This window comes from Saccostrea cucullata, unplaced genomic scaffold (genome assembly GCF_032062105.1).
Source record: "Saccostrea cucullata isolate Sc308-1 unplaced genomic scaffold, CSIRO_AGI_Scuc_v1 ctg376, whole genome shotgun sequence".
NCBI classification, from domain to species: Eukaryota; Metazoa; Mollusca; class Bivalvia; order Ostreida; family Ostreidae; genus Saccostrea; species Saccostrea cuccullata.
Genome location: NW_026933720.1, coordinates 472,103 through 484,975, shown reverse-complemented (window position 1 = coordinate 484,975; position 12,873 = coordinate 472,103). Strand labels below are relative to the sequence as shown.

The window sequence follows — 12,873 nt, the reverse complement described above, 5'->3', positions numbered from 1 at the left end:
GTGCCGTAAAAATGTATCTAAGATACCTTTTTTGTTGGTATTCTTATTAAGGTCAGTATAAGTGAAATACAAGATAAAGTAACTTCCACATTACTCAGATACGAATATTGCAATATTCGCTTCCTTCAATCAAAAGATACACTGTTGTTTAAAATGTTTATTTATTCTACATGTATTTATTAATCTCCAGAAACAACAAAGTTGTTACTCAGATACGAATATTGCAATATTCGCTTCCTTTAATCAAAAGATACACTGTTGTTTAAAATGTTTATTTATTCTACATGTATTTATTAATCTCCAGAAACAACAAAGTAACAGCAATGGCTATTTCAAATATGTTATAATAAATTTGAAGCGGCCATGAACAAGTATACGCACACAAAAACCTTCAGAATAACCAAGACCTGCACAAAATATCAACGATCATGAAAACATTTCTTTTACCATTCCAAATCTTCAATATAGGAAATCCCAGTATTGCACAAATTACAGGTTATGTTAGATGCACGTGAAGATGGCATGCTGACACGTGCTTGGTTTCTACACATCACAATGTAAAACCACTCAATGATAAAACCCGTACAAAAACGCAGTTAGAATAAGACCTGCGGCAGCGTTCACGTTAAGGATGGTCCGCCATTTTGGAGATTCTTTCAGATACTTGCGCGTCATTTCCGGTCCAATGTGAGGATCGTCCCCGCTGTGACGTTTGGTGGGCATTCCACAGATCTGGTCCACCCATCGTCTCCACAGCGGTCGATGATCGCTTTCATCGTGTATGACATCTATTGCATCATCTAGAACAAACGGGTTTTTTTTTTCTAAAATAATTATCACCCATTATATGAATCTGTTGGTTTTGAAATAGTTTCTAGTAAGGAATATGTGAGCATGATTCATATTATTGTTTCCTCATGTGCATATATGGAAAGTTAAAGGAGAACACTTTTGGCATGTCTGTTTTCACATAGTTAACATGTACATACAAAACCACAATTCAAGTGGAAATTTGGCACACATAGAGTCACACACATAGCATATATAATGCGATTTGTGTTTGACTTCAAAATGCGAAAAAAATATGTAGGTATTGTGACAAAAATTGGTGGTCTTTTCTGAAACAAGCATCTGTAAAGTTAAAGTAATATTAGCGATTTTAAAAATTTGCTCAAGGTTTAAAGGAAGACTTGCCAGATTACATATAAAATGTTTAATTAATTTTTAGCGAAGATTCAATTTTAGCAATTTCATATGATCTCAGTTTGAAAAATAGTTGAATATCTTTACCCTAAAATATCGCTAATAATGCCAAAATTAAATCCTCACTAAAAATTCTGCTTATACGGCACTCTTTTGATCTTATTTTGCTGCGCTATGAATATGTTTAGCAATATTCCCTTTCAGTGCCTTTGGAAAAGAAAATAATTTTCTAAACATTTTACTTATTGTAGCAAAATAGTATTTGTTTAGTTTTGTTAGATAAAAATTTCATGCACCGAGTTAAAATCAACAGATTATTATTGCAGTTTGTGATCAACCCATTGCTATCTTTATATTGTATAACAATTTGATCTTTTCTCTGTTCAGTATTATTTTTATTGATACCTGTCTGATTTTCCTCGTTTTTGTTCACGTTTTCAGTAACTTCAGATTCCTTTTTATCTTCAGATTTCGACATTTCCACATCATTTGTACTGGATTCTTCTACTCGTATTCTTGTAAACCAAGTGACACCTTTCAACTACAATGGTAAAGTGTACTTGTTATTTATAAGCATATGGCAGGGAACATTGGAAGGCTTCACATTATTTTTCCGAATTATTAAAGCCCTATCATATAAGTTCCAAGGAACACTTTTATAGCCTGCATTATAGCATCATTACAGATGCAGATAAATCTTATAATAAACCAAAGTCAAAGTTCAAGACAAAAATTCGAAATGTAAAGTGCTCAAGGGAAGGTCTTTTTTACTAGAAAAAAATACGTGAAATATGAAAGCCCTTCCACAACAACCATTCAAAAGTTATTAACAAGGTTCAAGTTTTCAAAAGAAGGTCAAAATTCAATGTCATGGTCAAAGAGTTCCTAATATTTGAAGCCAAGGAAAGGTCTTATAATGAGATATACACAGGTAAAGTACGAATGCTCTAGCATCCACCGTTCAAAAGTTATGACAGGTTTAAGTTTGATAAAATTTTGCCAAAGTTGTCAAAACTCTAAGGTCAAGTTAAAAAGGTCAAATATTTTGATAACCAAGGAAAAGTCCTATCATATTGGATACACAAGTGAAATAAGAAAGCCATAGCTCCAAATAATGAATAAAGTTAAAGTATACGATTGTGAATAATTTCAATCCACTTGCAAAAACATTTTTATGGTTAAAATAAGTTTTGATGACGGCAAACTCACTTGCTCTTCAGTGCGGGGTGTTGTCAGAAGGCTTATGATGATAATGGCGGTTGAAGTTATGACGATCATCAGTGCTCCGAAGTAGGTGTAGTGAACGTTCAGTAATATTCCTGGTCGGGTCTCTGGTTCTCCGCAGTCGGGCGCGGGATACGCTAAATCTATACCCATCCTTATGATACCGCAGGTATGGCCAATGGCTATTCCCCAAAAAGCACCCTGAATTACACGGATGCATATTAAATCAATGTTATCTTGTATATCTATCAAATCATTTAGCATTCATTGCTCTGCTCTGTTTTAATCAACGAATATAAAAAATTCTCATGTCCCAGACAAGCAGAGGTAATCAGAGGTTAAAAAACTCAACTCAACGATTTCTTTAGGTACGGTAAATCCCTCATTAAAATAATTATCTAATAGAGTACATCCCAAGATGCAACATTTATGCAATTTTAATGTGATAGGGCTTGCAGTTACTATTGAATGGATTTATCCAAACTCCCAACAAGGATAACTCGATCATACAAAAAATGTAATTTAAATCCAGCCTCTGAACAATGGAGAAGTGTTCATCCGTTAATACATCATACATTCAAATTTGATTCAGATGGGCCAAATGGACCTGTGGCAAAACATTTAATCTGGTCACTCATCTGGAAAATGTACATCAAATCCAGCACTCATAGCAGATCCTTAGATGTATCATCAATGCATGTTTGGTCAAGGTGCAGCAAATAGCTATTTTGAAATGAACATTCTCCAAAATCTTGAATCTTGTCCCTCATCTGGGTCAAATACAGCATGTGAAGCAAGTCCAGTGGTGTGCTTCCTTAGGAGTACACCAGTGCAAGTTTAGAAAGTACCATCGTCACAAACCACGGCCAAAATATACCACCCTCTACCATTCTGGCTGTGTTTGAATGAGAAGAGAATATTTCAAACTTCATTAAAATATTGAACAATGCGAGTTAAGCATAGACTGTAAGTGAACTTTTTCGTGATTTTGCAATACCAAATCGCAGTTTAGGAAATAATTTTGTGTACTGACGATGTCAATATTGATTTCAATTGCGATGGAAACAAATATTGTCATTGGATGAACATGACGTTGCAGCATATAGGCGAAAATATTCATGATTACGACAATTTATGTGATGAAGTAGCCACGGGTAGGTGGCTTGAGACGATTGCCTTTTACGTAGATACGAGGGGTTATCAAAAAGTTCGTGGACTAACGTCATAAAATTAAAACCGCTTTAAGCACATCAATGGATTTTAAAGTATCAGATCCAGCATCTTTTCAAGTCTGGATAAACCATATGCATCCTTTTATTTTTTAACTACATGATTGTGTATGTTATAGTTTCTGTAGAATGAATAAGCTTGAAAAACTTTAGCCTGGTCGTTCATCCAGAAATTGTAGGTCAGTTTCGACATCCGTTCAGCATGCCTGGTAATGGGCATATTTAAATGTATCATCACTGAAAGTTTGATCAACATAGGGCTTAAAGTTAATTAGAAATGAGACTGCTCAAAGAACTTTAACCTCCTCCTTTACCTGCTCTATAAATATTAACCTAGTTGAAACTGCAGCATCTGAAGCCATGACTGTTACAATGAAGCCACCGGAAGCATCTGTTAAACATTTCTAATTAATGTACGACAGAGAAGTATTTCAAAAGAAAAGTGAAACAAAATCTAAACGTTTGACGCCGACACCGAAGCCGAGGGTATCTCATAAGCTCCCTCAAACTTTGTCGAGAAGAGCTAATACACTTTTGATAGAAAAGACTTGAAAGGGTCCATCGACAGAGGCCATCGGCATCGTGTGTCAATGTTTACAGGAGCTGGTTTAACTACCTTAAGGCCCTTTCACAATTGGCGCACGAGCATAAATTGAAGCGACACATAATTTATATTCAAAAATGTGTTAATTTTCAATTTTGGTATAAAACACGATCGTAAACTGTTGCCAAAATAATCGCATATGAAAAAAGTGTTCGTACGACTGTTTTCCATTAAATCCTGCGATATATCTTGCGTCTATATGCGACTGTTGTAGAATGAAAGCGAGTGTTGTAAGATAATGCCATAGGATTGCACGACTGATCAGGTAATCGGACGATTTAACGTGCGACAAAACGACTAGACGTAGTTAAGATGCTTATAATTATACACGGTATATAATTGTTGTAAAGCATGGCAATTTAAGGTGATAAATCAAGCAATGGTAGTAAAACGTTGCAAGTTTACATGAGACATGTTGAGCAACAGTCTCGTGGTCGCAAAACACACGCAAAGACAGCTGCAATTCATCTTACGATCTTAAAAAATCGTGCATCACTTTCTTTAAAATGACAACATAAAACGTTGTAAGACGTTCGATATTGTAGTTTTCCGTGCGTTGAATTGCGATAATTTTGATCGCATTTGGTCGCGTCTGAATAGTGTGCATGTTGACTATTTTGAGGCATCTGAAGCCTTGACTGCGACCACTAAAACACATGCAATGAATGCGAGACATCGAAAAGTGCAACGTATTTGAAGCCGACACCGAGCTCGTGCGAAGCTAAAATTTTCCGATCGCCAAGTGTTGTAAAGTGGTCGTGCGCCAATTGTGAAAGGGCCTTTATCATACTTACGTGCTCCGTCATCCTTTTCCACATAACACCAATAAAGAAGAGCGCCCCTATCGGCGTTCCCAGGTAACCCTGCACGGCCTGGATGTAGTTAAAGAGTTGTCCCCCTTGAGAAGATCGAACGAGAGGGATCCAGAGAATACTCACACCACAAAGAAACACGATGAAAATTCTACATGAAAGATCAAGTTAATTACTGAGAACGATTTCAAAGAATGACATACGATTGTATTACTTTTTTCTTCAAAATTATTCGGAAACTTCTTATAAAAGAACTCCATTGAAACTTTGGATAAAATATTAAAAGCCTGCACTATAAGTATTGAATTTAAGAACCGTTTTTAGAATGTCGATAGAGAGTCCCCTGGTTCGAAAATTGCAGGATAACAATCCATGAAAAGTTTCGACCAATAAAGCAAACAAAAAAGAGTTGTTTTTTAACTGAACTCAAAAATACCTTCCAACAATGAGTAGTTCTCGTTCATGGGCATGTGGGCGCATGCGTCTCCAGAGGTCCATTGTAAAGATTGTACTAGAGCTGTTGAAGATTGAGGTCAGAGAACTCATGATAGCTGAAAGCATCACCGCCATTAACAGACCACGGACGCCTATATATTCAAAGAAACCGAAACAATTTGTAGGAAGACTATTTCGAATTGATAATTTGTGATAAGCGAACGCATACAATACTTGCTTTTCTTTTTCCAAAACTTTTACCGTTATCCAGTGTTTATTTACCACAGGGAATTGGTGTCTATACCATAGGAAAGTAGAATCAGATCCAGTTTTATGATTAAATGTAATAGGGAAGTATTCCCAGAACTAGTTTCATGTTTATATACCATAGGAAAGATGTTCAACATACCATAGGGAAGTAGCTCTAGAACCAGTTTAGGGTAGGCGATGTTGGAGCAACCTACAGGATTGTCACAGAATTTTTTGCATTCTTCAGGATCAACGCAGGCCACTTCATCTGAGGACAAAATAAATACAAGATACAGAACTAATTTGTATTGTTTTTGATGTGTAAAAAGATGTGCCAGAAAAGCAAGGCAGGTAAGGAAGGAGATAACATTTCGGAGTGTTTTTGTCTCCTTAATATACACTGTAGACCCAGGTGTCTCTTACCTGGAAATAAGGCTCTGCTAATCATCCCCGGAAAGATCATCATAAACAGCGGTAGTAGTTTGAGATAGCCAGCCAATATAGAGGCACCCTTAGCATGGGACAGATTCCTGGCACCTAAAGACCGCTGAACAATCACCTACAAAACAGTTTTGTCGATGTATAACTTCACTGTTCCTTTATATGTGCATTTAATCTGGTACCTTTGTTTTTCAATTTAGGATCACCTGATCACAACACCAGTACCAGAGGCAGCCCAGGCTAGATTGTAAAATAAGTCCTGGCCAAGGGTTATCTCCCGTTTCTGCGTCTCGAAAGATGTGAAAAGCATCGCTCCTGGGAAACCCGCAGGTGCTGTTTGGGTTCCTGATGGATGGTATGGCTTCCATGTATCTCTGTTGTAGATTGTTATATCCACCAATCTTATTAAAACCTTCAAGTACATTCAGATGTATCAACCATTAAATTGTTAAAATTTTGAAGGTTAGAGGAGTTGGTTCGGGTGGAGGATAAGTGCTGAAGACACAATCCTTTGGAAAAGATGGGGCAACACTAACCCAACAATTCATATACCGGTAACAAATTTTATGCAATGCGTGAGAAAATGCCTCGTTATAATGTTCTTGTAATATGTTAAATTTAAAAAAATCTCCTTTGTTAAGAGGTAGAAATAGTTTCAAAAACAACACGAGGACCATGTAGCTTCATACATGTAATGCATGATGGAACTCTCAATCTGCTCCCAACCATGAACATGAAGCTTAACAAAATTGATTTATGACATACATCTGGATACATTACTCGTCCTGAAGTTTATAAACCCAGATAGATGAAACTTACTGATTCCAACCAAAGCAAATGAGCCCAGCGTCATGACGACTGTTTGTAGAGTATCCGTGTAGATTACTGCTTTCAGTCCACCTAGTGATAAAAAAGAGTTGATTACCAATCAAACTCTTTAGTGTTTGGTTTGGATTGGGGATCAAATTAGATTTAATCATCCATATTTGGAAATATTGAAAGCATAAAGAAACCAATTGCAAGGGTTTCCTATCAGCCTCGGTAGCTAGGGATGATTACCCCATGGCACGTGATTTCAATTCTTAGGTTTTAGAGGTCCTTGTTCGTTCTGCTTCCGATATGAATTAATCAGGATTTTTGAGCTTGATAACTTTTCGCAATCTTTACATTTCATTTCTTGTTAGGCAGTTGAAGAAGCAATGAAAAGCGCAGGGTCATCATCAAGAAGAAATAATAAACAAAGACATTCAGATTTCGAGATTGCAGATATGCTAAAACAAAAACGCGATGCTGACGATTCGACGGATCCAGAACATGATAAAGGGATACAAACAGAAATACGGGGGCAATAAATGGATGAAAGCTTACAGCAACAATGCATTCTAAGAATCCCTCTCCATTTAAGAACTTTGAAAATAGGACGGGGTAGATCCAACAATACTCCTTAATTATTTAGTTTATTCAGATCAAATAGTTTTAAAAAATGTTTATCAGCAAAAATTTACAAACAGAAAATATTAACTGCAAAAGGGTGTATTATGAAACATAAGGAGATATTGAACAGTTTATAATGTCTTCAAAGAGAAGCCAAACTTTAATGGACGTTCATATTCTAAACTCATGACATGGTGAAGAACCAGAAGCAGGCCCACTTACCCAGTATGGTGTATATACCCGTGGTGACCAGTAGTGCCACGATAGAGACGTACATATTCCAACCCAGCGCCAGCTGTATAAACAGAGCGCCAGCAAATATACTCACCTAAAATTTATAAAAATTCATTAAATTAATAGGGTTCCTGTCATATAAAGTAAAGGATAAACAAATATCTTGCAAAGCGAAATACATTAGCAATATGCAATATCTCTCAAAAGAAGTATTGAAAAATAAAATGAACTGGTTCCAACTACTTTTTATGTATCGACCAATAAAAAGGGTGTATCGATCGCAATGGCATATGCTACGCCGTCAAATGAGCGTGCAATCAGTTCAACCTGTAACAGTTTATAGATCTTGATGATTTTTACATGCCTGTGCATCCGCTTTGCTGTAGTTACACATAAAAAAAATTAATTTCAAAAAAATGTTAATATTTAAACATTTATCAATTGCTTGTGTTGGTTTTATATTCTGTCCAATCTGCAGCTTAATTAATTGTATAGTTTTAAATTAAATGATGACAACGCTACTGATAAAATCAAAATTTTAATACTTAGCAATAGTATTTTTATTAGACATTGTAACTAACTACAGCTTTTTTGGTGAGATCTAATCAACTAAAATTCGTATGTTTAACGCGAAAGTTTGAATTTACCGCCAGTTTGGTGACGATATAGAGTATAAGAGCCAGAACGCTGAGGTAAATCCGGATCCTGTGCCCCCCGAATCTCTTTTCCATATATTCCGGCAAAGTGTATACCTGTGAAAAGATATCAGAACATACGATAGCCATCACTGATCCAAATTAATCAATTGTATTATCAGAAAACATAGGTAGGAAAAGATATTTCATGGGTAAATTATTTTTGCTTTGAAAAAAAAGAGCACTGAATGAAATAAAAGTAAAAATTCCTCCCTATTGTTATCTATATTTAGCCTCGATTAGTGATAAATGTTCGTTAATTGTATCTTAAGATCTTTGATTTATCTTTGTAATGTTAGAAATCTCACTCCTGCTGAGATGTAGACCGGAAGGAAGAGCCAGGCTAATAGTAACACCAGGGGCATACTCTGTAAACAAGTCGACAGCAAAGTAAACAGAAGTAAACATAAACATAGAAAATAAACACTAGATCACATTTCGACCTACAATAATTTTCTCCTGAGTCTTTTATCTATAGAATTTAAATTTATGCGTGATCAGATTTGGTGAATAATTACCGCCCATTCATACGATATCATGGCGATTCCTGCTGCTGCACCTGTTCCCGCCAAACCAACAAAGTGCTCGCTGCCGATGTTGCTGGAGAATAAGGAAGCCCCCACCTGAATAAGCATTATATCACTTTAACTCATTAAATAAATAATTTTATTTCATTAATTTGCCACGATTAAAATAAAAACAATTGAAAAAAAATTTAGATAAGTGAATGCTTTTTTGAATCTTAATACGTGTTATACTTTTTTTTGTCACGTTTGGAAATTAATTGTAGGTATTGCTTATAAAAATTTTCTTGTACTCACAGGAAACCATGTCAAACTTCTTCCCGCCAAAAAGTAACTGTTGACACTCCCCCTGTTCCCTCGGAAAACGGTCTATAAACAAAGGACGTGTTTCAATCATTTGCATGTACTAAGTTTAGAAGGATTATTTTTACATCAGGGAAAAAGATTATAAAAATTATAAAGTAATATATATGTCTTACCCATAGTCCTACTCCAAGAACTCCCACAAAATAAATCACCACCACAACAATGTCTGACCAGTGGTCTAACCCTCGGGACGCCATGACTAGGCTCAGCACTGACCAGTGTATTATAAAGCTCGGCTCATGACCTCAATCACTAATTGTTTAGTTTTACTCGGAGAAAGTTTATCTTGGAGTAAATGAGGTCTTATCTAGGATGCAGCCTTAGGAACTTCAATCGGCACAGAACCCGTGAAATTTGGAGCAGATTCATTTGTAGATAGAAGAGCCGGGCTTGTGTTCTAGTTTTAAATCTGAATTTACAATCAGTGAAAAAAGAGATAAGTAAGGCATGTAGGTATAAAGGCACGCGTCTCTGCAGTGTTTACATTCATTTTTTATTTATACTGGGTAAGCGCAATGCGAATTTATCTATAGATACTCAGGAATTCATTAAATTTATTGTAAGTACGTTTTTGTTGATAGACATTTATTTATCAAAGTGTGTCTTAATAAAGTATTTATAAACGAAAGGGATCTCTACACAAATGACAGGTACATAATTATGAAACATAATAAATCAAATTTTGAATCTATTTTCATTGTAAATGAAACTTTTATTGAAAATTGCAAAAATCGATTTGAAAAAAATTCAGAAATTATAAACTTTCTGTTATGCTTAATTTCTTTCTCTGTGCAATCACACCTATCAATAGAGGCAATGAAATTCATAAAATAGTCTTCAAGCCCTGAAGTCCATTTAAATAATACAAATCAGGAGCAGAGCAAACACGGACTTCTGAAATATAGAGCGGAGAATTAGGTGCCATGGAAGAGTGAGCATCCCCACCGACCGGTAACACGGGTCGTGTGCTTCTTGTTCTGATCGGAAAATAAAGAAAAATCCACTTTTCAGTGTGTAAGTATACGTCTTTCATTTAGTATGAAACACGCGTTCATCAATAATTAATTCATTGATTCTGCTGGCTCACAAAGATCATTGTATAGACTATGAAACTTGAGAAAATATCACTTTAAACGAAACTGTTGATATTCTTGTCCATCATTTTTTTTTTTTTTTTTTTGTAAATTACTTACCTCGTATGTGAAATGTTCATTCTTAGAAGTAGCTGCAGAACTGTAGCTCTCCGGAAAAAATATTCTGACAGAGTCACAGACCGGAGAGCAACAGTGCCACCCATTGAAAAAAAAAACTGTATAAAAATTGCACTTGGTTCTCGATCAATTCTTCTAAGTTCTTACCTCAATTGCAAAAAAACTAAATTAAAAAAAAAATCCTTACTTTTCCATCAAGTACTCTCGTAGTTAACATCTGCACGAAGCGCACTGGACCGAATCATCTTGCAAACAAAAATGGCAGTATAAATGAACGAAATGATGACTGCTCTTAACGCTGTGTTTTGGATCTTCTGTTGCTTTTAAATGTTTAACTAATTTCACTTTTGTATATTTACTACTGAGGTCAGTTTGGCACCAGATTTAAATGGTAAAAATAATTTCAGACTGCGATACAATTAATTAATTCCATGTTTTTGTCCTTACCTTTTTCCAAATACAGAGAATTTACATTTACATAATACATATGAACCTGCCCTTGATTGAACATGAGGTATGCATGAGAGGCGGAGCTAACATCGTAAGCATGGGTCTAAATTTAGACTAGATGAATAAAAATGATAAGCATAAAAAATACAAGATCAACATTTACAATCTCCCTATTCAGTATGACACAAGTACATCATATACAAAGTTTTAAAACGTAATAATATGATTCCGTCCATGAAGTAAGGAATAATTTAATCGATGACGATGCCTGACAATTTAAGGTTTTGCCAAAGGTCAAGATTTCCAAAAAGGTTTTACAATAGCTCCAAAACTGTGTAAAGTACAAAGTTTAAACTTTAACAATTATAAATATTTCATTGATAAACAGATAGAACGTATCACTTCAAAACAAATATTTTTTTTAAAAAAATGATTTTTTGAAAAAAAAAAATATATATATTTAAAAATTTGTATACTTTGAAAAAAGTGCACCTGCTTAATTCTGTACTTTTATTGAAAACCATCACGATTGCAGAAATTGTTTATCAATGAAGGGCAAGTTGGCCGTGAATGGTCTCTAAAAGGCCGTTATTGAAAGCATGAAGTGTTAAAATCCGTCATTTGCAATGTACTTTCGGTTTTATATATTAACATTTGGACAAAATAAACAGACTTCGCCCTTGATTTGTCTACGCCTTCGTACCCGGCGTACACTTTTCCATAATGTAGTGCAAAAGTGTACACTTTAGGTGTACACCATCTACACCCTGTGAAGGGCATGTGTAGGGAACTGTACCGTAAATTCAAATTCTGCTTCATATATAGGTCTGCTAATAACAGAGCGCAACTGGCATCCATGGGAATTCGTCTCCAAAAACCACAGAGATATTGTCAATCGGAAACTCAAGCATCTTTTTGATGTCAACTTCAGAATACTTGTGTGTGCACTCAGAATGTGTTTAAACAAAATAATTTTGCAAATGACCAATGACCAGGTCAGTAAATTTACGAGTTCCATTTTTTTATTGGAAATATCCAAAAGGAACAGACGTGTCAGATTCTGTGGTTTTATATTTATTTCAAGCTGACCGGGATATATCCTGTCGACATATGAATGGAAGTGAAAATTGTTCATTGATAATAAGTCGTCGATATATTTAAATGGCACAGGAGGTATTTTCTTCTTCCCCTGAAGATGTTTTTGAATAAAATCTGCTTCATTTAAGGACAGATGATACAAACAATTTTTTTTTATCTTTGGAGGAGACTTAATATCATGCCATAAGTTCAGAAAAGAGGATATTTCTTAGAATTTTTTCTTCAAAGAATTGGAAAATGAAATAGGCTTGGAAAATATTAGTAATATTTCAATAAAATTACAAATATGGACAAAACACACTCAGTACAGGTTTACAGATGAAAAGAAATTTTAGAATATGTTAAATTGGTGCTAAAAGTGTAAAATAAACTTTAGAAAAGTAAACCAAGAAAGGTGAATTTTATCAGGAAAAGCAAAATGGTAAAAATTAACCTATATGATATTAAATATTGTTGAATTCTTGTCATTTTGTTTGTCCTCATAAAATTCACCCGGCTTGGTATATTTTTCTTAAGTTTTTATTGCACATTTAGCGCCAAGATAACATATTCTAAAATTTGTTTTCATCTGTAAACCTTTACGGAGTGTGATTTGTCTGTATTTGTTTTTTTTTTTTTTTTTTTTTTTTTTTTTTTAAATATTACTGACATTTTCCAAGTCTTT

The 12,873-nt window shown here is 34.9% G+C and overlaps 1 protein-coding gene across 1 annotated transcript; it reads right to left on the bottom strand.

Annotated features, from left to right (window-relative positions):
• Nucleotides 1-256: 256 nt before the first annotated feature.
• Nucleotides 257-9,926, bottom strand: LOC134239081 (sodium/glucose cotransporter 4-like). The gene is made up of 15 exons (XM_062721240.1): nt 9,564-9,926; nt 9,382-9,453; nt 9,079-9,183; nt 8,869-8,928; nt 8,513-8,617; nt 7,854-7,959; nt 7,017-7,097; nt 6,404-6,609; nt 6,180-6,315; nt 5,917-6,024; nt 5,509-5,659; nt 5,055-5,223; nt 2,413-2,628; nt 1,609-1,744; nt 257-800 (listed from the first exon to the last, which is right to left on the bottom strand). Exons 1-15 carry the CDS (start codon nt 9,645-9,647, stop codon nt 568-570), a joined length of 1,968 nt encoding a protein of 655 aa, XP_062577224.1. The 5' UTR covers nt 9,648-9,926; the 3' UTR covers nt 257-567.
• Nucleotides 9,927-12,873: the final 2,947 nt, after the last annotated feature.